This window comes from Amblyraja radiata, chromosome 12 (genome assembly GCF_010909765.2).
Source record: "Amblyraja radiata isolate CabotCenter1 chromosome 12, sAmbRad1.1.pri, whole genome shotgun sequence".
NCBI classification, from domain to species: domain Eukaryota; kingdom Metazoa; phylum Chordata; class Chondrichthyes; order Rajiformes; family Rajidae; genus Amblyraja; species Amblyraja radiata.
The window spans coordinates 3,735,150-3,762,985 of record NC_045967.1 but is presented as its reverse complement, the minus strand read 5'-3'; the positions used below and the strand labels follow the sequence as shown (position 1 = coordinate 3,762,985).

Genomic DNA, 27,836 nt, shown 5'->3' with positions numbered 1-27,836 from the left:
AGTGGTGATAGAATTGAACAGGGTTTCAACAATTGAAATAATTCTAACTTAAAGCAAAACCTGTTACAGTGGCGTAGCGATAGAGTTGCTACCTTACACCGCCAGAGACACGGGTTCGATCCTGACTATGGGTGCTGTCTGTATGGCGTTTGTACGTTCCCCCCGTGACCTGCGTGGGTTTTCTCCGAGATCTTCGGTTTCCTCCCACACTCAAAAGAAGTACAGGTTGTTATGTTAATTGGCTTGGTATAAGTGTAAAATTGTCGCTAGTGTGTGTAAGATAGTGTTAATGTGTGTGGATCGCTGGACGGCATGAACATCAGTGGGCTGACGGGCCTGTTTCCACATTGTATCTCTAAAATATTTCTAAACTAAAATAAACTAAACTAAACCTACAACAAGGTAAATTATTAAAATCTTACATTATCAAAGACTTCATCAAAGGATGGTCTTCTTTCAGGTAATTCATTCCAGCACTGCCTCATGATGTGAATACACTCCATAGGTGCTTGGTCCGAGGTGATAATGGGTCTGAGCAATGGAGGTGGCTTTTTTATCATCTGGATAATTTCTGCAAATGGAATTGGTCATTTTATTAAGTTTATCACATTTTATTTTAAAGAAAAGCATGTTCTTCTCTTCTGAATGAATTGAATGCCCGAGTAAAGTTTCTTAGTAAACAAAGAAGAGGAAAAAAACACTAAAGGGCCTGTCCCACTGTACAAGGTAATTCAAGAGTTCTCCCGTGTTTTCCCCTGATTCGAACGTGGAGAATGTCCATAGCGGGTCCGTAGGAGTTCGTGGCTGTCTCATAACGACTCGTATGAGTAAAAAGTAACAATTTCTTTCATCACGAGGATTTTTGTTACTCGTGGACATTTTTCACAGTGCTGAAAAAACGTCACGTGTTTACCGGATTTCCCGAGTACCTACCGTCACTCGTACGAGCCGCTACGAGACATCCACGAACTCCTACTGACCCGCTACGGACATTCTCCGAGTTTGAATCAGTGGGAAAACTCGGGAGAACTCTTGAATTACTTTGTACAGTGGGACAGGCCCTTAACACTGGAAATAGATTTTGGTTTCGAAAGCTGCAGCACTTGAACAGTCACTTTGGCATCTATAAAGGTTAAAATACAAGGTAATTTAGGTCAGAAATGAAAGTTAATAAAGCAAAGGGGCGGAATGGAAGTGTAGGTTCTTGTTGGATTGAAAGATTTAATTGGAAAATTCAAAAGTTGGCATTTTTAATTAGCATCATGAAAATTTCAATAGGTTCCAACGTGGTGGTTAATTAAGCACTTTGCAAATATTGTAGGAAACATCAGAGCACAGTGGTAATATCTTAAAATATTGAAATCTATAAAGATACTAGTGATATAATCACTCACAGTCCACTGGCCCATCGAAATCATAGCAGTTGAATTCTTAGCTCAGATCCAATGAGGCACCAATTTTTTTAATGTTTGCCTGTGTGTGGTGACTAAGTCTTTAGTTCAGTTTATTTTAGAGATACATTTATACCAAGCCAATTAACCTACAAACGTACGTCTTTCGAGAGTGGGAGGAAACCGAAGACCTCGGAGAAAACCCACGCGGTCACTGGGAGAACGTACAAACTCCATACAGACAGGGCCCGTAGTCGGGGTCGAACCCAGGTCTCCGGCGCTGCAAGCCCTGTAAGGCAGCTTGAATCTTTGTGCTTTGCAACCATCTTCCATCGTCGGTGAAACTGATTGTAATCCTTTACATCTGCTGATGGATCAGGGAACAAATGAGGAAAAACCTTTTTCCCCAGGGAATACTTATGGTCTGGAATCCAAACCCTCCTCTAGGAGTGTTGAAAGCAGCATCAATCAGTGGCCTGAGGTGGGAATTGGGTGGGATGAAGGGAGATTAATTTGCAGCGCTCTGGAGAAGGAACAGGGCAATGGGAATCGCTCTACTAGGAGGGAAGAACAACCTTCTGTTTTACTGTAATAATTCTGATGTTAGAGTTCCACAGCAAATACATAACCATATAACCATATAACAATTACAGCACGGAAACAGGCCATCTCGGCCCTACAAGTCCGTGCCGAACAATTATTTTCCCCTAGTTCCATCTACCTGCACTCAGACCATAACCCTCCATTCATTTCCCATCCATATACCTATCCAATTTATTTTTAAATGATAAAATCGAACCTGCCTCCACCACTTCCACTGGAAGCTCATTCCACACAGCTACCACTCTCTGAATAAAGAAGTTCCCCCTCATGTTACCCCTAAACTTCTGTCCCTTAATTCTGAAGTCATGTCCTCTTGTTTGAATCTTCCCTACTCTCAATGGGAAAAGCTTGTCCACGTCAACTCTGTCTATCCCTCTCGTCATTTTAAAGACCTCTATCAAGTCCCCCCTTAACCTTCTGCGCTCCAGAGAATAAAGACCTAACTTATTCAACCTTTCTCTGTAACTTAGTTGTTGAAACCCAGGCAACATTCTAGTAAATCTCCTCTGTACTCTCTCTATGTTGTTGCCATCCATCCTATAATTGGGCGACCAAAATTGTACACCATACTCCAGAATTGGTCTCACCAATGCCTTGTAAAATTTTAACATTACATCCCAACTTCTATATTCAATGCTCTGATTTATAAAGGCTAGCATACCAAAAGCTTTCTTTACCACCCTATCTACATGAGATTCCACCTTCAGGGAACTATGCACAATTATTCCTAGATCCCTCTGTTCAACTGCATTCCTCAATTTGCTACCATTTACCATGTACGTCCTATTTTGATTTGTCCTGCCAAGATGTAGCACCTCACACTTATCAGCATTAAACTCCATCTGCCATCTTTCAGCCCATTCTTCCAAATGGCCTAAATCTCTCTGTAGACTTTGGAAATCTACTTCATTATCCACAACAACACCTATCTTAGTATCATCTGCATACTTACTAATCCAATTTACCACACCTTCATCCAGATCATTGATGTACATGACAAACAACAGTGGACCCAACACAGATCCCTGAGGCACCCAACCTGACAAACAGCCATCCACCATTACTCTCTGGTATCTCCCATTCAGCCACTGTTGAATCCATCTTGCTACTCCTGCATTTATACCCAACAATAGAACCTTCTTAACCAACCTTCCATGAGGAACCTTGTCAAAGTCCTTACTAAAGTCCATATAGACAACATCCACTGCTTTACCCTTCAGGCACAAATCCATGCTGACTGTTCCTAATCAGACCCTGTTTATCCAGATGCTTATATATATTATCTCTAAGTATCTTTTCCATTAATTTGCCCACCACTGAAGTCAAACTAACAGGTCTATAATTGCTAGGTTTACTCTTAGAACCCTTTTTAAACAATGGAACAACATGCGCAGTACGCCAATCCTCGGGCACTATTCCCCTTTCTAATGACATTTGAAATATTTCTGTCATAGCCCCTGCTATTTCTACACTAACTTCCCTCAATGTCCTAGGGAATATCCTGTCAGGACCTGGAGACTTAACCACCTTTATATCTTTCAAAAGTGTCAGTACTTCTTTTTCTTTGAATCTCATAATATCCAAAGCTACTCTACTAGTTTCCCTTACCTCACATAATTTAATACCCTTCTCCTTGGTGAATACCGAAGAAAGGAAATTGTTCAATATCTCCCCCATCTCTTTTGGCTCTGCAGATAGCTGTCCACTCTGTCTCTCTAATGGACCAATTTTATCCCTCGTTATCCTTTTGCTATTAATATAGCTGTAGAAACCCTTTGGATTTACTTTCACCTTACTTGCCAAAGCAACCTCATATCTTCTTTTAGCTTTTCTAATTTCTTTCTTAAGATTCATTTTACATTCTTTATACTCCTCAAGCACCTCATTCACTCCATGATGCCTATAATTATTGTAGATCTCTCTCTTTTTCCGAACCAAGTGTCCAATTTCCCTTGAAAACCATGGCTCTTTCCAATTTTTACAATTTCCTTTCAACCGAACAGGGACATAAAGATTCTGTACTCTTAAAATTTCCCCTTTAAATGTCCTCCATTTCTCTTCTACATCCTTCCCATAAAACAAAATGTCCCAATTCACTCCTTTTAAATCATTTCGCATCTCATCAAAGTTAGCCTTTCTCCAATCAAAAATCTCAACCCTAGGTCCAGTTCTGACCCTCTCCATAATTATATTGAAACTAATGGTATTGTGATCACTGGACCTGAAGTGCTCCCCAACGCATACCTCCGCCACCTGTCCCGTCTCATTTCCTAACAGGAGGTCCAGCACCGCCCCTTCTCTAGTAGGTACCTCTATGTATTGCTGCAAAAAACTATCCTGCATACATTTTACAAACTCCAAACCATCCAGCCCATTTACAGAATGTGTTTCCCAGTCTATGTGTGGAAAGTTGAAATCTCCCACAATCACTACCTTGTGCTTACTACTAATATCTGCTATCTCCTTACATATTTGCTCTTCCAATTCTCGCTCCCCATTTGGCGGTCTATAATACACCCCTATAAATGTTGCTACACCTTTCCCACTTCCCAGTTCCACCCAAATAGCCTCCCTAGATGAGCCCTCTAATCTATCCTGCCAAAGCACTGCTGTAATATCTTCCCTGACAAGCAATGCAACACCTCCACCTCTTGCCCCTCCAATTCTATCACACCTGAAGCAACGAAATCCTGGAATATTTAGTTTCCAATCACAGCCCTCCTGCAACCATGTTTCACTGATCGCCACAACATCATACTTCCAGGTGTCAATCCAGGCTCTCTCATCCACCTTTCTTACAATGCTCCTAGCATTAAAATATGCACATTTAAGAAACCCCCCGCCTCTTATTCTCTGTTTATTTTCTTTTTCTTCTTTCTCCCCTAGATTTTGGGTCCAAGTGCTTCCCTTCTCTGCATCCTGCCTCACACTGTCTACTAGCTTTCTCTATTTGAGTCCCTCCCCCCAACCATTCTAGTTTTAAGTAGGTATGTTGCAAAGCGTACCTGAAGCGTCTTTGAAAATCTGCCGCTGCGTGTGTGCGCGATTTTGGCGCCGTTTAGAGGGGGCGGGTTTAAAACGCGATTTTCTCTAGGCTGTTCAAATCGAAGATGTTCAGCCTAGTTAATTATTAACGAAAAATCGCTGGAAGACCCCGTCGCAAAAGCTATTATTAGGTTTAAAGGCCTCGTATAATAGTTATAGTAGTTTAAAAATCAATCTCTAAACCCGCGACCGCCAGCAACCGCAGAGTCTCATAAAGCAAATAGCAGAAGTTAGGTTGTATATTTTTACATTAAAAAGGGCTTCTAAAGATCCCTTTATACAAAATTTAATATTGCGAGTAGCTCAATTTGGGCCCATTATATCGCGCAGTATTTTTCTGGGCATTTGGGGCACAAATCTACCGCAATGTGAACGTTCTAAACCAGCGCGTTCCACAGGGACCCACTGGAAAGCTGATTTAAATGGGCATTTATTTACAGCAATTGAACACTGAATTCCTTCCATTTAGTCTATAAATTAATGTAAATGAGATTTAAAAATCATGTTTTATTGTGAATTATTTGTGAATATTATTTGGACATTTAGGCTATTTAAAAATGTTAATAATTTATTAAGAAATGGATAGATGTTTAGATCTAGTAATTGAAGTCTGAAATTAGCTACAATTAGGTAACTAACTAATTATATGCTTTAATTTCAGGTCATCCAAGTAAGATTATTTTATATTTGTTTCAGAATGCTTCAACCTATGATAACTGAAAATTTCATTCAGTTCTCTTAATTTTTAAGAAAGTTATGGGCTTTTGACTTCACGATCACAACTTTTTTGTTATGTCCATAGAAAATCAATAGGGAACAAGATGCTCATTTCCGAGTATGAAAATGGCCATAACTTTTTAAATACTTGAGATATGAAAGTGAATTAGGTGTCAAATTAAACTTATTTTTATGCTTTATCTGATGGGATAAATTACAGACTTGATTTTTAAAATCTCAAAATTTTGTAACATTGCTATTTTAAGTCTCCCCTGTAGCCTTTGCAAATTTCCCCGCCAGGATATTGGTCCCCCTCGGGTTCAAGTGCAACCCGTCCTTTCTGTACAGGTCACACCTTCCCCAAAAAAGGTCCCAATGATCCAGAAACTTGAATCCCTGCCCACTGCACCAGCCACGCATTTATCCTCCACCTCGCTCCATTCCTACTCTCACTGTCGCGTGGCACAGGCAGTAATCCTGAGATTGTTACTTTTTTGGTCCTTTTCCTTAACTCTCCTCCCAACTCCCTAAATTCTCCCTTCAGGACCTCTTCTCTTTTTTTACCTATGTCATTGGTACCTATATGTACAACGACCTCAGGCTCCTCTCCCTCTGATTTCAGGATATCTTGGACGCGTTGAGACACATCCGAGACCCTGGCACCAGGGAGGCAAACTACCATCCGGGTCTCCCGACTGCGTCCACAGAATCGCCTATCCGACCCTCTAACTATAGTCCCCAATTACTATTGCCCTCCTCTTTTTTTCCCTACCTTTCTGAGCAACAGGACCGGTCTCTGTGCCGGAGGCCCGACCGCTGTCGCTACCCCCGGGCAGGCTGTCCCCCCCAACCATACTCAAACAGGAGTACTTATTTTCAGGCTGTACAGACACTGGGGTACTCACTCGTCCCTGCCTCTGCCCCTTGCCCTTCCTAAGCGTGACCCACATGTCTGTCTCCCGTGGTTTTGGAGTGACCACCTCCCTGTAATTCCTCTCTATGACCTCCTCACTCTCCCTGACATATGGCCCAATGTTTCAGGTCAATGACCGTCCACTTGTTTAATCCATAGTCATTGGTCTGGATTGTTAATTCTCTGCCCTTGGATGCCACCTGACCTGTAATTCCAACATTTTCTGTTTTAACTCTCACTTAATCAGAGATATTCAGGCCTATTGTAATGTGCGGAAACAAGGAGCGGATAGCACGCAACTAAAGATTGTCAGTGTCCCTCAGTAATAAACTAAAAATGAAACTGGGACTGAACAAGGACCTGCAGATGCTGGTTTACTAAAAAAAGATACAAAATGCTGAAGAAACTCAGCATCTCTGGAGGACATGGATAGGTGACATTTTGGGTTGCGACCCTTCTACAGGCTGATTGTGGTGAGGGGAGGGTGTGGGAGGAAGAAAGCTGGAAAGGAGGAGGGTGAGGACAAAGCTTGGTGTGCTCTCCACAGATGCTGCCTGTCCCGCTGAGTTACTCCAGCACTTTGTGTCCATCTATGAGTTATACGTGGATACAGGTGAAGGGAGTTTTTAATAGATAGACTGTTAGACAAAGGCCAGAGACGAAAAAGCAAAAGGTGTGAGACAAGGATAGAAGAATTGCAAATTGTGAAGCTAGAAGAGGGAATATAGGTGGAAGGGGAAGGGGAAAACTGGGTGCACGTTCAGTGGGGCACAGGAAATTAGGGGGAAGTGTAACTAACCACAAGCCTTGCTGCCTGATCTGTTGAGTTACTCCAGCCATTGTGTCTTTCTATTGTAACATGCAACTGACAACTAATGAAGAAGATGCAACTCAGAAGAATGCAAGGATTGAGCCAACATTTCTACTCGACATTGTGCACTTAATGTTTGTGGCAGGAGTTGGGTTTGCAGGTGTGGGTCTCTACATGTTGTTAAATCTCACAAAAGAAATACCTACCTTCTGCAGACATTTCACACATGCAATATGGAGGCCCTCGTACAACCACCTCTTGCATTATTATGGAAAAACTGTAAACATCACCTTTGAAGGTGCCATTCATTAAAGGGTTAGGTTTTCGCAGTATCTCGGGAGCAGTCCAAAAAAACTCTGAAATAAAACAAAAGTCTATTATTCTAGAATTAGGATAGCATTTTGAAAAACATTTAAAGTAAGGTGCATTCTACTTTGAGATCATGGCTCATTCAGTTTCTTCACTGAGTTTTTGGAGTGTTAAGGGCCTGTCCCACTGTACGAGCTAATTCAAGAGTTCTCCCGAGTTTCCCCTGAATCGAACTCGGAGAATTACGGTAATAGCCGCTCGTAGGAACTCGGGGCGCTCGTGGACATTTTTCAACATGCTGACAAATTTTCACGAGTCTTCATGAGCTTACCGCGTTTCCCGAGTACCTGCCGTTAGCTTTACGAGCCGCTAAGAGACGTCCTGAACTCCGACGTACCCGCTACGTACATTCTACGTACTTACCACGAATTTGATTTTTTTTAAACTCGGGCGAGCTCTTGAATTAGCTCGTACAGTGGGACAGCCCCTTTACAGTGCTTTTCGTGTCATGGTGTGCACTGGTTCAACATAGTGGCACCTCTAACTTGGAAAGTAACTTTATTAATCATGCTTAGCGAATGGATAAGGTAAGTGAATTAATTAGAACATTTTTTTAAATTTAATTTTGTTTAGTTTAGAGACACAGCGCGGAAACAGGCCCTTCGGACGACTGAGTTCACGTCAACCAGCGATCGCTGCACACTAACACTATCCTACACACATTAGGGACAATTGTCATTTATACCAAGCCAATTAATCTACACACTTTGGAGTGTGGGGGGGGATTCCGAAGATCTCGGAAAAACCCACGCAGGTCACGGGGGAAACGTACAAACTCCGTACAGACAGCACACGTAGTCAGGATTGAACCCGGGTCTCTGGCGCTGTAAGGTTGCAACTACCGATTCATCATCGTGCTGCCCTATTTATTAAAATTATACCTCCAGATTCAGGGACAGTTGATATCAGCTGTTATCAGGCAACTGAACCGTCTTCCTAAACATCCTCCTGACCTTCCATCTACCTCATTGGACACCTTCAAACTACCTTAAATTGGACCTTATCGGACTTTTTCGTGCACTAAATGTCATACCCTTTATTCTGTATCAGTACACTGCGGACGGCTTGATTGTAATCATGCATATTCTTTTCGCTGACTGGATAGCACGCAACAAAAAACTCTTCACTGTACCTCGATGCAGGTGACAATAATAAATCAAATAATAAATTTATAAAATTGATCACATTAGGTATGTCAGAGGCCTGCTCTAAGCTAACAACATTTCAAAGACGTTTCCTTAATTATGGCCTAATGACGGCAAAATAAATTAATACTTATATTTTGGAAGCAGACAACAGTCCCCACAGTGAAGATGTGGATTACGGACATGTCCGAGACACTACATTTGGAAAACATTAGGCTTGTCTTGGCGGAAAAAAACAGATCAATTTCATAAGACATGGGTACCTTTTACTGAATTTCTGTAATAACAGAATGGTTAAACACAAATTTAAATTTAAATCTGACGCTAGGGATGGGTGGGGGGTGGGTGGGGGGGAAGGTATATCTCCATCTTTTCTTTTCTTATTTCCTTTCCTTTCTTATGCACAGCTTTGGTAGCTTAGGGGTCTGTTTCCTGCTCTTTTCTATTTTATTTCTTTTTTCTTCATACTTTTCCTTCTTCTTTCTTTGTTTTCCATTTTTTTTCTTTTTTCTTTTTTTTAAATTAAGGTAATAAGATTAAAAATGAAGCTGTACAATAATTGTATAATTGTTATGCCGATCGTTATAGCCTTGTACAATTGCTTCTAATAAAAAAATTAAAAATTTAAAAAAAATTTAAAATAAATTAAGCTAAACTAAACTAGAGTTCAGTTATTATATTATAAGTTAAAGTGTCCCCTACAATATTGATGGAAAATTTGTTGATATATGTAGTTTAGTTTAGTTTGGTTTGGTTTGGTTTAGAGATATAGCGTGGAAACAGGCCCTTCGGCCCACCGAGTCCACGCCGTCCAGTGATCCCCACATCAATACTATTCTACACACACTAGGGACAATTTACATTTATTTAGCCAATTCGCCTACAAACCTGTACGTCTTTGGAGTGTGGGAGGAAACTGGAGCTCCCGGCGAAAACCCACGCAGGTCACGGGGAGAACGTACACATTCTATACAGACAAGCACCCGTAGTCAGGATCAAACCCAGGTTTCTGCCTTTGTAAGGCAGCAACTCTACCAATGTGCCACCGTGCCGCCCGTATTGTTTAATTGATATGATTACTGGCACCTTTTTGTCGACTAGAAAAGTCACTGATTCTAAAATTACTCCCAGTTAAAATTAAGCCAATTTTGATGCAAGAGGTGAGTTGAAAAAGCTCCAGGTTGTAAATGATGGGGCAATGTGGATGCATTCCGGAAGTGGCGGCGCTGCCTTGCAGCTGCGGATCGCCTGCAGTCCGTTTGTCTTTTCTGTTTTTTGTTTTTCTCTTGTCCCGTTTTTACAGTATATTTCGGTTTATTTAGTTGTGTATGTGTGGGGGGGTGGGTGTAACATGTTTTTTGACTCATCCTTCGGGGGGGATGCGACCTTTCTTGCCGTATCCCCCGTCTCCGTGTCCGTCTGCGCTGAGGCCTATCGCGGAGCTGGCGGCCTCCAACTGCGACCGACCTCGAGGCTGCGGAGACAGAGCCAGGACATACCAACACGAGGCTAGCCGACTTCGGGGCTGTGGTTGCGGGGCGACCCAACTTCCGACTTTGGAGCCTCAGAGGCTCTGCCGCGGGCCAGTGGACGACATCATCCAGAGCTCGAGTTCTGTTTTCTGGAACTCCCGTAACTACAGCTGCGTCCGCTGGACTGGAGGACGGCAGCTTCGGCAGCTTCGACCGCCCCGGGCCGCGGAGTTTGAACCGGCCCGTTTGCGGAGCACGGATTCAGCCGCGGGACTTACCTACCTTCACCCGGCGGGGTCACAACATCGGAGGCTTGGATTGCCTCAGCGCAGAGGGAGAGAAAGGAGGGAAGAGACAATGACTTTGGGACTTTAAACTGTGTTGAGTGTTTGTTATTTATTCTATGTTATGACTGCAGGCTAAACCATTTTGTTGCACTGAAAAGTGCAATGACAATAAATTGAATCCAATCAAATCAAATATGGAGTTTGGACAAGGATAGTGAAGGTCAGTCTGTGAATGTGTTATCCTCCTAAATTAGGGCCTTACTTGGGTAAGCCACGGCAGGGATCTATGTGGCATTCTTAGAATTATTTCTGAAATCAAAACAATGTAATAGATTTAAGGGCGTTACAATGGATCAGCTGGTAGAGTTGCTGTCTCACAGTGCCGGAGCCCGAGTTCGATCCTGACTACGGGTCCTGGGATTTCATGGACTCCAGTGTGAAAGCAGAGATGTAAGGATGAGATGGCCGGTGGTTTTCTACAAAACTGCCAACTACAGGTTAACGCAGTCCAGGCAAAAACCTATTTAAAACTGCTACTGATATTGATATGCAGGGGCAGTATGAGAATAAGAAGGAGGAGGTGTGGTGGGTTTTTGAAGAGCATTAAGGTGGAATAATCAAAGAGTCAAGGAGGAGATTGAAGGAGCCTTGACGAAGATCTTTGCATCTTCACTATCCACAGGCGAAGTCCAGGAGGACTGGAGAGTAGCTAAAGTTGTTCCTTTATTTAAGAGGGAAGTGGAGTCCAACCAGAGATTTATAGTGCAGTGAGTCTCACACCAGGTGTAAGGAAACTATTGGAGAGGATTCTTCAGGACAGGATTTACTCCCATTTGGAAAAGACTGGGTTAATTCGGGACAGTCAGCATGGAGTACACAGCAGGTCATGTCTTACTAACTTGATCAGATTTGTTGAGGAGGTGGTTCAATGGTGGAAAGGAGCTTTTACTGTCAAATGTGCGAAATGCAAATGCACAGTGAAATTATTCTCTTACAAACAGTCCAGTAGATCGTTGCCACACCAAAGCACTTCCCTGATTAGCAAGTGTACAAAAACAATCTGCTGAGCCCACATGCAGGAGACACCAGGGTTTGACACCATTTTCAAAGTCTAGTCAATGCCCTAGTTCTTATGAGTGGTGCCCGGTCCAGGCAAGCCCCAGGCTGCTGCGGGCCTCCAGGTGATTGATGAGGGCAGGACAGAGGAAGTTGTCGACATGGATTTGATAAAGGCATTTGATAAACGCAGTCCCCCGTGGTAGGCTGATACAGAATATGAAGATGAATGGGATTAATAGTGACTTGGGTTGAGGTGGAAGGACAATATTCAGGCTGAAGGTCTATGACTAGGGGAGTTCCACAGAGATCTGTGCTGGGACCTCTTTTGTATATCTATATTACTAAAAGTCTCATCTTGACCACGTCCTGGTGCACTGTATATTGATTTTAGAAAAAACGTTGCTACTTACGGCTGTGATTTTTGGCCATCTTACTCAGAGTCCACCTCCGCTGGTCAGGACAAGAGGATTTTTCCCATCGATGAGAAATAAAAGACATTAATGTTTAAAAAATGTTGAGATTCTCTCTCCTGAAGGTCACGCCCCTTCCGGAGGGACTATAAAACCCGTAAGTGTTGAGTGCCTCTGTCAGTCTCTGAGGGAGCGAGAGGGTCACGTCTCTCAGTCTAAGCTGTGAATAACACTGAACACATGTCTACTAAACTGTGAGTGCCCTTAATGTGGTTTGAAAATGCAAAAGTGTTTTTTGGTTTGAAAATGCTTGCTAAAAAAAATTTTTGGTTTGAAAATGCAAAAGTTGCCTTTGGTTTGAGAATGCTAAAGTTGCCTTGCCTAATAGAAAAGTTGGTTTGAGAATGCCTTGCCTAATTGAAAAGTTGGTTTGAGAATGCCTTGCCTAATTGAAAAGTTGGTTTGAGAATGGCTTGCCTAATTGAAAAGTTGGTTTGAGAATGCCTTGCCTAATTGAAAAGTTGGTTTGAGAATGCTAAAGTTGCCTTGCCCAATTGAAAAGTTGGTTTGAGAATGCTAAAGTTGCCTTGCCTAATTGAAAAGTTGGTTTGAGAATGCCTTGCCTAATTGAAAAGTTGGTTTGAGAATGCCTTGCCCAATTGAAAAGTTGGTTTCAGAATGCCTTGACTAATTGAAAAGTTGGTTTGGGAATGCCTTGCCTAATTGAAAAGTTGGTTTCAGAATGCCTTGCCTAATTGAAAAGTTGGTTTGAGCATGCTAAAGTTGCATTGCCTAATTGAAAAGTTGGTTTGAGAATGCAAAAGTTGCCTTGCCTAATTGAAAAGTTGGTTTGAGAATGCAAAAGTTGCCTTGCCATCTTTATAATTAAAATTCTAATCTTGACCACTTCCTGTTTGCGCTGTATATTGATTTTAGGAAAAACATTACCACGTACAGCTGTGATTTTTGGGCATCTTACTCAGGGTCCCCTTCCGCTCATCAGATGCCGAGGATTTTTTCCATCGATTAAAAATAAAAGAGTTATTAGTGTTTAAATTCTCTCCTGGCAATCACGCCATGAAAGCCGCGCCCCTTCTGGTAGGTGGGACTATAAAACCTGGAAGTGTGGTCGTGGCAGTCTCTGCAAGAAGGGGGAGGCAGAGGTCACGACTCTCTGTCTTTGGTGGCCTTGCACCCTGCTTGAAATGGTATGAAACTGCATTTGAATTTGGTGGCCTTGCACCCTGCTTGAAGTGGTAGGAAACTGCACTCTAATTTGGTGGCCTTGCACCCTGCTTGAAGTGGTATGACACTGCACTCGAATTTGGTGGCCTTGCACCCTGCTTCAAGTGGTATGACACTGTACTCGAATTTGGTGGCCTTGCACCCTGCTTGAAGTGGCAGGAGACTGCACTTGAATATGGTGGCCTTGCACCCTGCTTGAAGTGGCATTTCAAGGAATAGCCGTGAGTCAACTGCCAGCCCACCAGCCTTGAGTGAGCTGCCAGCACACCAGGCTTGAGTGACTGCGCCGCCAGCCCAAGATTCCATTCGGCCCACAATGTCCCTCTGGAAACCAGTCCACAAATCCTTCAGCCCACAACACCCATACTAGCGCACCAGAAGTTTCCTAGGATGGAAAAATCAAATAAAAGAGGGCACAGCTTCAAGGTGGGAGGGAACAGTTTAAAGGAGATGTGCGGGGCAAGATTTTTACACGGAGGGTTGTGAGTGCCTGGATCGTGCTGCCGGGGATGGTGGTTGAAGCAGACACGATAGTAGCATTTAAAAGACTTTTGGACAGGCATATGAATAAGCATGGAATGGAGGATATGGGTAATGTATAGCCCCTTCTTCAGACTTGTACTTGTAGGTGTATTCCTGAGTTGCTCTGTTCTTCACATTGCTCAGGGACACACTGTTCACTGTGAACGGCCTACCTAGGTTTGACTTCCAAATATCCAATACCTTGCATTTATCGGAATTGAAGGGCATCACAACGGCCCAATTGCTGCCTTCTTGCGCCAGAGACCCGGGGTTGATCCTGACTATGGGTGTTGTCTCTAAAGAGTTTCTATGTTCTCCCTGTGACTGTGTGGGTTTTCTCCAGGTGCTCTGGTTTCCACCCACATTCCCAAGATGTTCATGTTTTAGGTTAATTGGCTTCTGTAAATTGCCCCTAGTATGTAGAATGTGAAACGGGGATAACAGAACTAGTGTCTGAGTGAACATAGGTCGGCGTGGACTAGGTGGGCCGAAGGGCCTGTTTCCACACTGTATCTCTAAACTCTAAACTCTGAATGCCATTCCTCAGCTCACTTGTGCAGCTGATCAAGATCCCTCTGTGTTTGTTGATAGTTACAATAATAAAACAATAAACCTTGGAACCAGCATGAAGAAGTGTCTCGACCCGATACCTCACCTATCCATGTTCTCCAGAGATACTACCTGATCTGATAAGTTACTCCAGCACTTTGTCTCCTTTTGTGTGTTAAACAGCATCTGCAGTTCTTTGTTTCTAAACCTTGGACCCACACTGACAGCAATCTCCTCTGCTTACTTTACCTTCTGCTGGACGCTCCATCAGTGGAATACCCTGGGTTTTTGCTACTTCAACATAGCCATAGTCTGTCACCTTGAGCACAAAGCGGCCATCCACTACACAGTTGCGTGACTTCAGGTTTCCATGTATGTAATCTCGATGGTGCAGATACCTCATGCCCTGTAGTAATAATTAAAATAAAATGAATATAACTGTTTGACTGGAAGTTGCAAACAATGCTCCGACTAAGTGACAATAGATAATAGGTGTAGGAGTAGGCCATTCGGCCCTTCAAGCCAGCACCGCCATTCAATGTGATCATGGCTGATCATCCACAATCAGTACAATAGAAACATTCTTACTCAACTCCCGTGTAGTGTTCATTACATCATAAAAATGAGCATTTTCATGGTGTTTGGTTGACAACTGGACACCACGTTGACATATGGCTGAATGTGCTGAGAGTCCCTTTCATGTCCAACTATTTAAATACTTTATTTTGGTACGGGATACTTTGTACCTTTGTCAGCGCCCTGTATGTGAGGACTATTTGTATACCTTGGGTATGCAAACAAAGAATTTCACTGTGACTTGTCACATTTGACAATTACGTATTCATTCATTCATTCATTCATTCATTCATTCATTCATTCATTCAATTGGTATTGTTTATGCAAACTCAGTTTTACAAACACAAAGATGAGTTTCCACTATCATTTAGTTTAGTTTATTGTCATGTGTACCAAGATACAGTGAAAACTTTTGGGTGTGTGTTATCCAGTCAATGGAATGACAATACATGATTACAATTGGGCCATTTACAGTGTTTAGATACATGATAAGGGAATAACATTTAGTGCAAGGAAAAGCCAGCAATGTCTGATCAAAAATAGTCTGAGGGTCTCCAATGAGGTAGATAGTAGTTCAGGACTGCTCTCTGGTTGTGGTCAGGGCCGGTTTTACGTATAAGCTTCACAAGCTTAAGCTTGGGGCCTCGAGATCTAGGGGGGCCTCGGTAGGGCCGGATTTACCTATAGGCTTCTTAGGCTGATTGGGAGAGGCCTTACATAGGGGATTGTGAGGGGCCTCACAAGTGGAATAGCCTAGGGCCTCTTTTCATCTAAATCCGGCCCTGGTTGTGGTAGGATGGTTCAATTACTTGATAACAGCTGGGAAGAAACTGTCCCTGATTCTGCTGGTGTGTTTTCACACTTCTATACCTTGAAAGGGATGGGAGAGGGGAGAAGAGGGAGTGGCCGGGTTGTGACTTGTCTTTGATGATGCTGCTGTCTCCTATTCCAAAGGTTGTTACAGGCAGCATATATATATTGTACCAAGAATTAAGGGACTATTCATCTACCTTGATCAGATCTAACAGAAGTGACGACTTGAACATCCAGTCCAATTTTACTTCTTCATTTTTCAGTAGATCTAGCAGGCTCCCACGAGTACAGAACTCTGTCACGATCGCAAGCAACCCACAGTCATGGAAGAAGCCAAGGAAAAGGTTTATGTTTTCTTGTCGTAAGTCCTTCATCTGAAATAATAAATATCTATCAATCAGTGTACCCATAGAAAAGAAGGATTAAAATGATAAAACTAATATGAAATAGTCTTTCTAGTGTTTGCTATTAAGTATAAACTTGCTAAATGTCTAAATCAATGTACTTTATTATTGTTCTTCACAAGAACTGCTTCTCCACCGCAAAAGGGACATATGTGCATTCATTGTGTAGGAAGGAACAGCAGATGCTAGTTTAAACCGAAGATAGACACGAAAAACTGGAGTAACTCTGCGGGCCAGACAGCATCTCTGGAGAAAAGGAATAGGTGATGTCTGGAGTTGAGACATTTCCTCAGACTGAGAGTCATGGGAAAGGGAAACAAGAGATAGAGACGGTGATATAGAGAGATATAGAACAAATGAATGAAAGATGTGTAAAAAAGTAACGATGATGAAGGAGACAGGCCATTGTTAGCTGTGGGCTACATGTAGGTGAAATTGAGCATTCCCTCTCTCTCCGCCCCTCCCCCACCCAAGTCGTTGTACTATTTTCAAAGACGTCTTGTTAAGTCTCATTGTCTGTAACTCGTTTTCACCTAGCCCACAGCTAATGATGGCCTGTTTCCTTTATCATCGGTACTTTTTTGCATATCTTTCATTCATTTGATCTATATCTCTCTGCATCACCGTCTATATCTCTTGTTTCCCTTTCCCCTGACTCTCAGTCCGAAGAAGGGTCGCGACCCAAAACGTCACCTATTCCTTTTCTCCAGAGATGCTGTCTGACCTGCTGAGTTACTCCAGTTTGTTGTGTATATACTGCTCTTTTGTTGATTTCACTGGATGTTGCGCAGCCTAATTGGTTTAGCATCTTTAGCCAATCGGTTTAGTTAAGGTGAGTTCTCAACTATCTTCTCATCAACATTTGGAAAGTTCAAGCTCAAGTGTTCAAGTTCAAGTGAGTTTATTGTCATGTGTCCCTGATAGGACAATGCAATTCTTGCTTTGCTTAACATAACATAGTAGGCATTTACTACAAAACAGATCAGTGTGTCCATATACCACAATATAAATATATACACACATAAACAAATAAACTGATAAAGTGCAAAAAGCAGATAATGGGCCACCAATAATCAAAGTTTTGTCCGAGCCAGGTTTAATAGCCTGATGGCTGTGGGGAAGTAGCTATTCCTGAACCTGGTTGTTGCAGTCTTCAGGCTCCTGTACCTTCTACCTGAAGGTAGCAGGGAGATGAGTGTGTGGCCAGGATGGTGTGGGTCTCTGATGATACTGCCATCCTTTTTGAGGCAGCGACTGTGATGACTTATGGAGCTGTCCCACTGTACGAGCTAACTCAAGAGTTCTCCCGAGTTTCCCCTGATTCGAACTCGGAGAATTACGGTAATAGCCGATCGTGGGTTCTCGAGGCTCTCGTGGACATTTCTCAACATGTTGAAAAATCTTCACGAGTCTTCACGAGCTTACCGCGATTCCCGAGTACCTGCCGTTAGCGTTACGCGCCGCTAAGAGATGTCCCGAGCTCAGACATACCCGCAACGTACATTCTACGTGCTTACCACGAGTTTGATTTTTTTTTAAACTCGGGAGAGCTCTTGGGTAAACTCGTACAGTGGGACAGGCCCATTAGACTCTGTTGATCCAGTGAGATACATTTTACTGAAGTAGGTCACATCCCATCAATGGGATCTCATCCCTTTCAAACAAAAATAAATTCCGTCAAATATTTTAGTATATTTGAATAAATATATTCAAATTCAATATTTGAATCAGATAAAAAAAACTGCAACTGATAGATCTTGAGCAAAAGACAAAGTACTGGAGGGTGGCAACATTCATGGAGAGAAAAGATATGTGACGTTTCTTGATGGGACCCTTCTTCAAAATGAGTGGAGTAAGGGAGGGGAGGGAGGGAGGGAAAGCTGGAAAAGAGAGGTGGGTGTGGGGGAAGCCTGTAAAATGATCGGTGGATGCAGATGAGGGGGTGATTTGCAGATGGGGAAGTGTTGCAAAATAGACAAAAGATGTCACTAGATAAACCTTGGTGTTAATGCAAAAGAAAATCTAAACAAATATTCTATTTGATCCACCGGAACCTATGTGTTCCTGAACCCCCCTTTCTCTACAGTCATAAACGTGGACATGGCCACCCATTAAAATATTAATCGTGATTAATGTTGTAAAATAAAATGTGTTTATTAACTCTGCTTCAAGCAAGCAAAGGGTTTTGCCTTTAATTTCACGCAGTTAATGAATAAACGATGGGGCATCGGGTATAGTGGGTCCTGAGACTTATAGAAATATAGAAAATAGGTGTAGGAGGAGGCCATTTGGCCCTTCGAGCCAGCACCACCATTCATTGTGATCTTGGCTGATCGTCCCCTATCAATAACCCGTGCCTGCCTTCTCCCCATATCCCTTTACTCCACTAGCCCCTAGAGCTCTATCTAACTCTCTCTTAAATCCATCCAGTGACTTGGCCTCCACTGCCCTCTGTGGCAGGGAATTCCATAAATTCCCAACTCTCCGGGTGAAAAAGTTTTTTCTCACCTCAGTCTTAAATGACCTCCCCTTTATTCTAAGACTGTGGCCCCTGGTTGTGGACTCTCCCAACATTGGGAACATTTTTCCCGCATCTAGCTTGTCCAGTCCTTTTATAGTTTTATATGTTTCTATAAGACTTGCAGCATGTTGAAGGAGACATGAAGTCTGAGACAACAGGGCAGCTAGAGCCACAAGGCACCACACAGGCAGGCTGGAGCTCACGTTGTCGACCTCCCCGCGGTCAACTCACCTCAGTCAGGCGAATGACGACAAACAGAGACAGCAGCAGCGCCGCAGCTTGGCGCCAACCATGCGCCCTTTTTAGGGCGGGCACCTACAGATGTCGAACTGGATGGCATCACCCCTGCTGCAGACTTCTGCTGCCTCAAACGCATGAAGAAGACAGGCAGGCTTGCCCTGAGACAAGCGTTATAAAACTTGTCCCGTGAAATTCCCCTCTTAAGGTGCACAGGCTGGTTTGGTGAAGGGGGGAGGGGTGCTGTAAAAAGTGGCACAGGGTGAAGTGCAAGATGAATCTCAACAAAATTCATCTGGGTTGAAGGATGAATTCAACTATTCATCATTGTTGATGACCAATGATGCCTCAGCTAATGACTCGCCCCCCACTGGCCACCAATATTGAAATTGGTGGAGAGGTGGAATATTGATTTGGAGGACCAGTTCTCCCGTGTGATGCTTGGACCCAACAGGTCCCACTTAGTCTAGTTTAAAATAAATGTTAGTTTTAAACTTACCATTTCAAACACAGCTTTTGTGCTTGGTTTTATCTCGCCAAATTCTTCACAAGGAAACTTCTTCAACCAAACCCAGTCACCCTGGAAAGATGAAATTATATGGATTAAGACGTACATTTTCCGTTTTGGATGGTTTTATTTAGAGCAACAATTGCATTTAGCAAAATAGCTGTACTTCTTTAATGACCCCCTCTGCAGTGCACCTTAATGTTATTTGTGGGCGTTTGCTGAATTGAGCTAGTGATGTAATGAATATCTGTGTACACTGCTGCTTCATTGCCACAAGCAGGTTCATTTCACAACTACCTTGCTAAATCATCCCTTCCCACCCAAATCACCCCTCCCCAGGTACCTTCCCCTGCAATCGCAGGAGATGCAACACCTGTCTCTATGCCTCCTCCCTCGACTCCATCCAGGGACCCCGACAGTCCTTTCAGGTTAGGCAGAGGTTCACTTGCACCTCCTCCAACCTCATCTACTGTACCCGTTGTTCAAGGTGTGGACTCTTATACATCATCAAGACCTAACGTACACTGGGCAATCAGTTGCTCTATATCTCTCTATATCACCGTCTATATCTCTAATTTCCCTTTCCCCTAACTCTCAATCTGAAAAGGGGTCTTGACCCAAAACGCCACCTATTCCTTTTCTGACCGAGATAATGTCTGACCCGCTTAGTCACTCCAGCTTTTTGTGTCTATCTTCGGTTTAAACCAGTATCTGCAGTTCCTTCCTACACATCATTGCCACGAGGAATGTTCTCTAAATAATTATCCATGTGCCTCTCCAAGATACAACCACAGACTCAATCATCCTCATAGTAGGAACAGAAAATGGTGGAAGTACTTAGTAGGACAGACCGCATCTGCGACAAGAGAATCAAAGAGAATCAGAATCAAGGCTCTGTGTTGCAACTGGGAAGGAGACAAAGGAGGCAATTTAAACAATGGGAAGGTGAGGGAAGGGGAATGTGTGTGAGAGGGTAAAAAGGTAGATAAGTTATAAACAAGGCTATCTGGTCAGTGGGTGTTTGGGAACATTTAGAGAGGGACAACAAGGATTAAAAAACACAGACCAAAGAATATATGTTGCAAAATGCAAAACAAAAAGTAATGCCTGGCGATTCAGTCTGAGCATATCCTCCACTCTGGAGGGAAAAAACAAACCAGCTGACCCAATGTCAACTCAATAACCAGACTCAATAATCAATAATCAGTCTGAAGAAGGGTCTCGACCCAAAACGCCACCCATTCCTTCTCTCCAGAGATGCTGCCTGTCCCGCTGAATTTCTCCAGAGTTTTGTGTCTACCTTCAATAATCAATACGGAGGATTTCTTACACAAATATTGTGAGGATGGAGAGATGGAGCAATATCAACCCTCCAGACATCAGGGATATTTAGATTAGAGCACTAGAATGGTGTACATTCAAACTAGAAGGCCATATATGTACAAATGATTACCTCATAAATCGCTACATTTGAGTTTTCATAGGTGGCTGGTGTCAGGCTTCCGATTGAGTGTGACCGGATGAGAGATCTCTTACTCCTTGATTCAGAGATACCTTGTACTCCTTCACTAGGTTGACTGTCCTCACCACTGATTTTCTTAAAATCAGACACAAACATTTTAGGACAGGGAAGATTATGAAGACTGCGAATTTGATTCATTCTTTTAAGATTCATTTTAGAATGTCAGATACTAAACTGTAATATAAAGAAATATAATTGGTCACACAAGAGATTAGCAGTCAAATTACAAACCTTATTACTAAACTGCGGATTTATAAACGTAACATCATTGAATGTCAGTAAAATCCTATCAGGGCCCTTCATTAATTTTATTTGGATTATTTGGCGCCTGGAAATTAAAAAAAACTGAAATCAGGCATAAAACCATATAAAATAATAATCAGCAGCAAAACAATCACGCCACTTAGATATGGGAGCTCCACTCCGTTTCATTTTTAATCATAAGTTGCCTTATTTCAACCAGAATATAAAAGAGAAAACGGTTGCTGGAATCTGGAACAAAAGCAGAATGCTGGAAGAACTCAGCAGGTCAAGCAGCATCTGCGAAGGCAGAAGATGGAAGTCAATGCTTCAGTTTCACTTACCAGCCCCTATCCTATCCCCTTATTGCTGTTACAATTAGACAACCTGTTCCTTCTGTGCAGGAAGGAACTGCAGATGCTGCTTTAAATCAACGATAGACACAAAATGCTGGAGTAAGTCAGCGGGACAGGCAGCATCTCTGAAGAGAAAGAATGAGTGACATTTCGGATCGAGAACCTTCTTCAAGGGCCTGTCCCACAGGTGACTTTTTAGGCGAGTGCAGGTGACTCTGCGCTCGCCATGGTCGCCACATGTTTCCTGATGGTCTCTGGTGAGTCTCCTTCATGGTCGCGAGGAGTTCCCACATTCTGGGAACTAGTCACGGCCTCAGTATGGTCGCCGCAAACTTTTCAACATGTTGAAAACATTTCTGCGACCAAAAATTGGTCGCCATGGAGATTATCGATAATCCTGTAGTCGTAGGTGCTGTTGTAGTGGGGTCGCCATGTAGTTATGGCTAGTCGAGGTGGTCGTAGGTAGTTTTAGTTAAATCGCCTTTGCTGACCGGTCATTTTGATTGGCTCATTGGGGAAAAAAAACGTAAACAGGAGTTTTCAGAACCAAGGAGAACCGACCGGTAATGTTAAATGGCCGCTAAACTTCACAGCTGTGTATCTCTGGCTTATTAAAAGTTGTTTGGCTTCTTAAAAGTGTCTCCACTCCTTCTCCCCTCCCTCCCTCTACCCCCTTTTCCCCGCTGTGCTAGCACACTGTGCTGGCCATCTTCATTACAGCGCCAACCTTCCTGTTCATCGCGGTGTGTGTCTATATCACCTAGGCTTTGGTGTGTGTGTGTGTGTGTGTGTGTGTGTGTGTGTGTGTGTGTGTGTGTGTGTGTGTGTGTGTGTGTGTGTGTGTGTGTGTGTGTGTGTGTGTGTGTGTGTGTGTGTGTGTGTGTGTGTGTGTGTGTGTGTGTGTGTGTGTGTGTGTGTGTGTGTGTGTGTGTGTGTGTGTGTGTGTGTGTGTGTGTGTGTGTGTGTGTGTGTGTGTGTGTGTGTGTGTGTGTGTGTGTGTGTGTGTGTGTGTGTGTGTGTGTGTGTGTGTGTGTGTGACAGGCCCATCAGGCTGAGGTCAGGGCAGTGGGAGGTACATAGATAAGGAAGTGAAAACAGGACAAAGGGAATGGAGGTCAAGGAATATGTACAATAGATCATTGTTAGTTGGGAGACGGTAATGACAAAGCAAACAGAGATAAAATGTAGTCGGAGACAGTAAGACTGGTTGGAGAACTGGGAAGGGAGAAGGATGGAGAGAGAGGGAGAGCAAGGGTTACTGGAAGTTAGAGAAGTCAATGTTCATACCGCTGGGGTGTAAACTGCCCAAGCGAAATATGAGGTGCTGTTCCTCCAATTTGCACTGGGCCTCACTCTGACAATGGAGGAGGCCCAGGACATGAAAGGTCAGTGTGGGAATGGGAGGGGGAGTTAATTTGTTTAGCAACCGGGAGATCAGGTAGGTTTAGGCAGACTGAGCGGAGGTGTTCAGCGAAACGATCGCCGAGCATGCGCTTGGTCTCGGCAATATATAGGAGTCGACACCTGGCATAGCAGATTCAGTAGATGAAGTTGGAGGAGGTGCAAGTGAACCTCTGCTTCACCTGAAAAGACTGTTGGGGTTCCATGGACGGAGTCAAGGTGGGGGAGATACAGGGATAGGTGTTGCACCTCCTGCGGTTGCAGGGGAAAGTACTTGGGGAGGGGGTGGTTTGGGTGGGAAGGGACAAGTTGACTAGGGAGTTGCGGAGGGAACGGTCTCTACGGAAAGCAGAAAGGGGTAGCGATAGGAAGATGTGGCTAGTGGTGGAATCCCAATGGAGGTGACAAAAATGTGCTGTATGTGACGTTTGATGGGGTGGAAGGTGAAGGCAAGGGGGACCCTGTCCCTGTTACAAATAGGGGAAGGGGGAGTAAGAGCGGAGCTGCGAGTTATCGACGAGAGCCTAGTGAGGGCCTCATTTATAATGGAAGGGGGGAACCCCCGTTCCCTAAAGAATGAGGACAACTCCAATGCCCTGGTATGGAACACCTTATTTTGGGCACAGATGCAGCGTAGACGGAGGAATTGGGAGTAAGGGGATAGAGTCCTTACAGGAAGCAAGGTGGGAAGAAGTGTGATCGAGATAGCTGTGGGCGTCTATTCCTTCTTATTCCTGATGCACGGTCTGCACCTGAAATGCCAGTGTACAGCTTGTGCCTCCATAGATGCTGTTTCACCTGCTGAGTTCGTGTGGTGTTCCGTTTCTTGTAACCTCTCCTCATGATGCTCTCCTTGCTCAGTGGTAGCACTCTTGTCCTCTATCCTATCCCCTTCTTGCTGTTATAATCTGACAATCTGTTTCTTCTTAATCCTGATGCACCGATGAAACTGACTTCCACCTTCCGCTCTTGTCCCTGTGTCTGTATGTCAGTGGATTAGGTTCCAGTGAACAGGCTTGGGCACACAATGCAGGCTGGTATTTTAGCAGAGGACAGGCGCAGTGCTGTCATTTGGATGAAGGGCCTGGTCTGTCCTCTCAACTGCTTGTGAATATTCCAGTGGTTCTTTTCAACAAAGGGATGGGTCCTGATAGCTTTGCAAATGCTTATTCCTCAATCACCATCACTAAAACAAATAATTGGTTATTTCTATTCTGTTTCACTATTAATTCTGCACATTTTCATTAAAGTTATTGTATTTTTCTTTTACAGTCACAGAGTCACAGAATCATATAGCACAGACACAGGCCATTCAGCCCAACTTGTCAATGCCAACCAAGATGCCCCATCTACACTGGTCCTATCTCCTCGCGTTTAGACCAAAACCATTCCTATCCATGTAACTTGTCCAAACACATGTTATATGCTGTTATAGTTAGTATCTGCCTCAACTACCCCCTCGGGCATCTTGTTCCATATAACCCACCATTCTCTGTGTGAAAAGAGACGTCCCTCAAGTTCCTATTAATGCTTTCCCCTCTCACATTAACCCTATGTCCCCTGGTCTTGATTCCCCTACACTGAGTAGATGACTGTGCATTTAACCCTATCTATTCCCATCATGATTGTATACATCTCTATAAGATCTCCTACCCTCTAAGGAATAAGCTCCTAGCCTGCCCCAACCTCTCCCTATAGCTCAGGCCCTTAGGTCCTGGCAACATCCTCGTAAATCTTCTTTCCAGCTGAACAACATCCTTCCTACAGAAGGGTGACCAAAACTGATTCTGATCTATTGCTCTTTCAACGTCACTGGTTTATTGCTAGTTCTTCCACAGAAGAACAGAAGATATGAAGGTGAATGTTTCTCATGCTGACAGAGCGTTGCCTATAGTCAAGTTATGAAGTTAAATGTTCAGGCTATGTCCTGTTGTTTATCCTTTGTGAAAAATAACCTGCCTCAATATCTGAGCCAACTAGGCAGTCTGGAAAAGTACTTCCAATGATAATGCTGCACCAGCCTCCTCACTGTAATGGCAACAAGAATTATGTTTAACCATTGGACCTTAAACATTTACTATTAATGATAGTTTGCCAAGGCTATACCTTAAAAAACAAGCCAGACCCACAATGCAGAGCAGAGCGAAGATAGCCACCAGTGGCACCGTGACAGCATAGAACGGGTCAATGCCTAAAATAAAAACGTGGAAAGGTAAATCAAATGATATAAGAATAAAAGTAAAAGACAAATAAATGTTTTCCACTGATGAACACCAGAAATATATGGAAGTTAATGTTAACATAGTCCTTTCCATTGGCCTACATGTGGATGGCCAACAACTGTTCAAAAATGCTCTATATCTAACCAGGGATTGGATTAAGAGCTTTCTCAACTCATTATATGCTATCACAGATAGTCATAGAGAGATATAGCACGGAAAAAGGATCTCCAGCCCACCGAGTCCATGCTGACCATCAACCACCTATTAACACTAATCCTGCACTAACTCCATTTCTATTGTACCCACATTCTTATCAACCCCCAACTCTATCTCTCACATGCACGAGGGGCACTCTATAGTGGCCAACTAACTATTAACCCGCACATCCTTGGGAAGTGGGATAAAACCTATGTGGCCACAGGGAGACCGTGCAAACTCCACACAGACAAAACCTTGAGGTCTGGATTGAATTTGGGTCTCTGCTGCTATGAGACAGCAGATCTACCCTCCATATCTCCGTGAAACAAAGTACAAGGTCGAGGTGATCGCTACCATTGGACTCGTCAAATAGCTAAACTCTGGATAACCAGTAGCTCCTAACAGTATATCTTCGGTGCCCAATCTTAATTTAATCACCTTACAAGTGTTGATGAAACATACAGATGCTGAAAATGGCCTTATATGACAACAGAGGTATTATGAAGCCCAATCATGCCCGACAAATGTATTTGAGTTCTCTGAGGAGGTTTCAACCAGAGCAGATAGAGGAGAAACATTGAGATAATATTTGGATTTTAATAAGATATCAAACAGCAAAAGGTTATTTTGCAAGCTAAGATGTCACGATGCTGGAGATAATAACATTAATATGAATAACGAATTGGCTAACTAGCAGAGAGAAACGAGAAATGAAAAGATGGTAATTTTCATGTTGACAGCCTGGTTGACACTGGTGGTTGCCACAGTGACCAGTACAGGGATCACAACTGTTTATATTAACGATGGAGACATGGACAGTAGTGGGACCACATCTAATGCGTTAGTTTGGTTTTAGATGTCTTACTTAAGGAGGATGTAACACATTTGGAGGCAGAACGGAGAAGGTTGACAAGGATAATTCTGGATGTGAACTGAATGTCTTATGGGGAACAGTTGGGGTTATTGGGGTTGAGGAAAACAAGGAACAATTTTTTGAAATAAATACAACTCATACAAGCCTTAACCACATAAAGGCTGGAAGAGGTTTTCTCCCAAGAGAAGGTCTAGGGTCAGCGGGCAAGAAGGAGGCACCAGTTAAGATTAAGATGAGGAAGAATTTCTTCTCTCAAAGAAAGTTGTTGGAATTCCTGGCTGTGGAAGATGAATCTTTAAATAAATATATACGTAGATAGATAGATATCTGGTGGTGTTATAGAACCCAGAGTAACAGACCTTAGTCTTGCAGATCTAAATTGTTTTTGATGACCTAGAATTTATTAATGTTTGCCCAGAAATATAATATACATGTTACTGGATATCACTTTCACGTGCACACAGTCGGGGGTGACCATCTCACCAGTCTTCTGCACTTGGAAGCTGTTACCAAGATCCACAAAGAGAGGTTTGAAGACCTCAATCAGCAGCGTACTTTAAAACTATATCTGAGAGAGTAATATTATTATATCCAGGAAAAATTTAGAGATCTACTATGACAATTAAAGTCCGTTCCTTAAAATCCGCAATAATTCTGGAAGTATTAGAATTTATAAAATATTTAAGAACATCAGTGAAATTTTCTATTTGTCATTTTTGATGGGAAACTGATTCTTAAATGAAGCTAAAGAATTGGAAGCATGGCTCCCTACCTCCAGTGCAGATTTTCCCATGGATGAACCAGCAGGCAGAGTCGGTCTTTGGCAGGACTCCATTGGGAAAGTGAATTACCTGCCCGGTTAACCGAATTAGGTCAGCTTCCATATCAATGAGGTAAGTGCGATGCAACTCATTTCCTGTACCATCAGTGTCCAGGATTACATAATCAGTGAAGCTTTCCCCATTTTCATCTGTCCCGATCCTTTGGTTAAATCCTTCAAACCTGATGTTTTTGGAAAACTTTGCTATGTTGCTACCGGACATCCAGGCTCTGTGTTTTCTATTGTTGTGCATGGCTGTTGCAAGGAAATAGATCGCATTGTAGATTGTTCCAAACAGAGGTGATACCTGGCGAGCATAAAGAAAATGTTTGAAAGCCTTTTCTATTTAAAAATCCACTATTAGCAGTTTAATGTAAATATACCATGAGATGTTTGGCAATTTCCATTAAGAATTGCATATAAGGATGTATAAAGCAAATATTTAAAATAGGGACAACATATCTTTTAAAAATAATTCAGGAATTATATGTTCATGCCTAGATACAACCATCTAATATAAAAGTATGAAAACTTCCATTTGAGTCACCGTGTGCATTCTAGCCTAGATCTCAGTTGGTAGCCTGGAGGCTGTGGTACAAAAAGCAT

General features: G+C 42.9%; 1 protein-coding gene across 1 annotated transcript in view; it reads right to left on the bottom strand.

Moving 5' to 3' along the window:
• gucy2f (guanylate cyclase 2F, retinal) overlaps nucleotides 1–27,836 on the bottom strand; it is a 51,450-nt gene that overhangs the window by 13,546 nt on the left and 10,068 nt on the right. The window contains exons 3-11 of the mRNA XM_033030123.1: nucleotides 27,183–27,537; nucleotides 25,223–25,307; nucleotides 21,351–21,447; nucleotides 21,051–21,194; nucleotides 19,589–19,669; nucleotides 16,125–16,301; nucleotides 14,788–14,944; nucleotides 7,687–7,836; nucleotides 423–571 (exon numbers count right to left, since the gene is read on the bottom strand). Of these exons, the coding sequence (XP_032886014.1) occupies nucleotides 423–571; nucleotides 7,687–7,836; nucleotides 14,788–14,944; nucleotides 16,125–16,301; nucleotides 19,589–19,669; nucleotides 21,051–21,194; nucleotides 21,351–21,447; nucleotides 25,223–25,307; nucleotides 27,183–27,537 (1,395 nt within the window). The remainder of the gene's footprint in view (nucleotides 1–422; nucleotides 572–7,686; nucleotides 7,837–14,787; nucleotides 14,945–16,124; nucleotides 16,302–19,588; nucleotides 19,670–21,050; nucleotides 21,195–21,350; nucleotides 21,448–25,222; nucleotides 25,308–27,182; nucleotides 27,538–27,836) is intronic.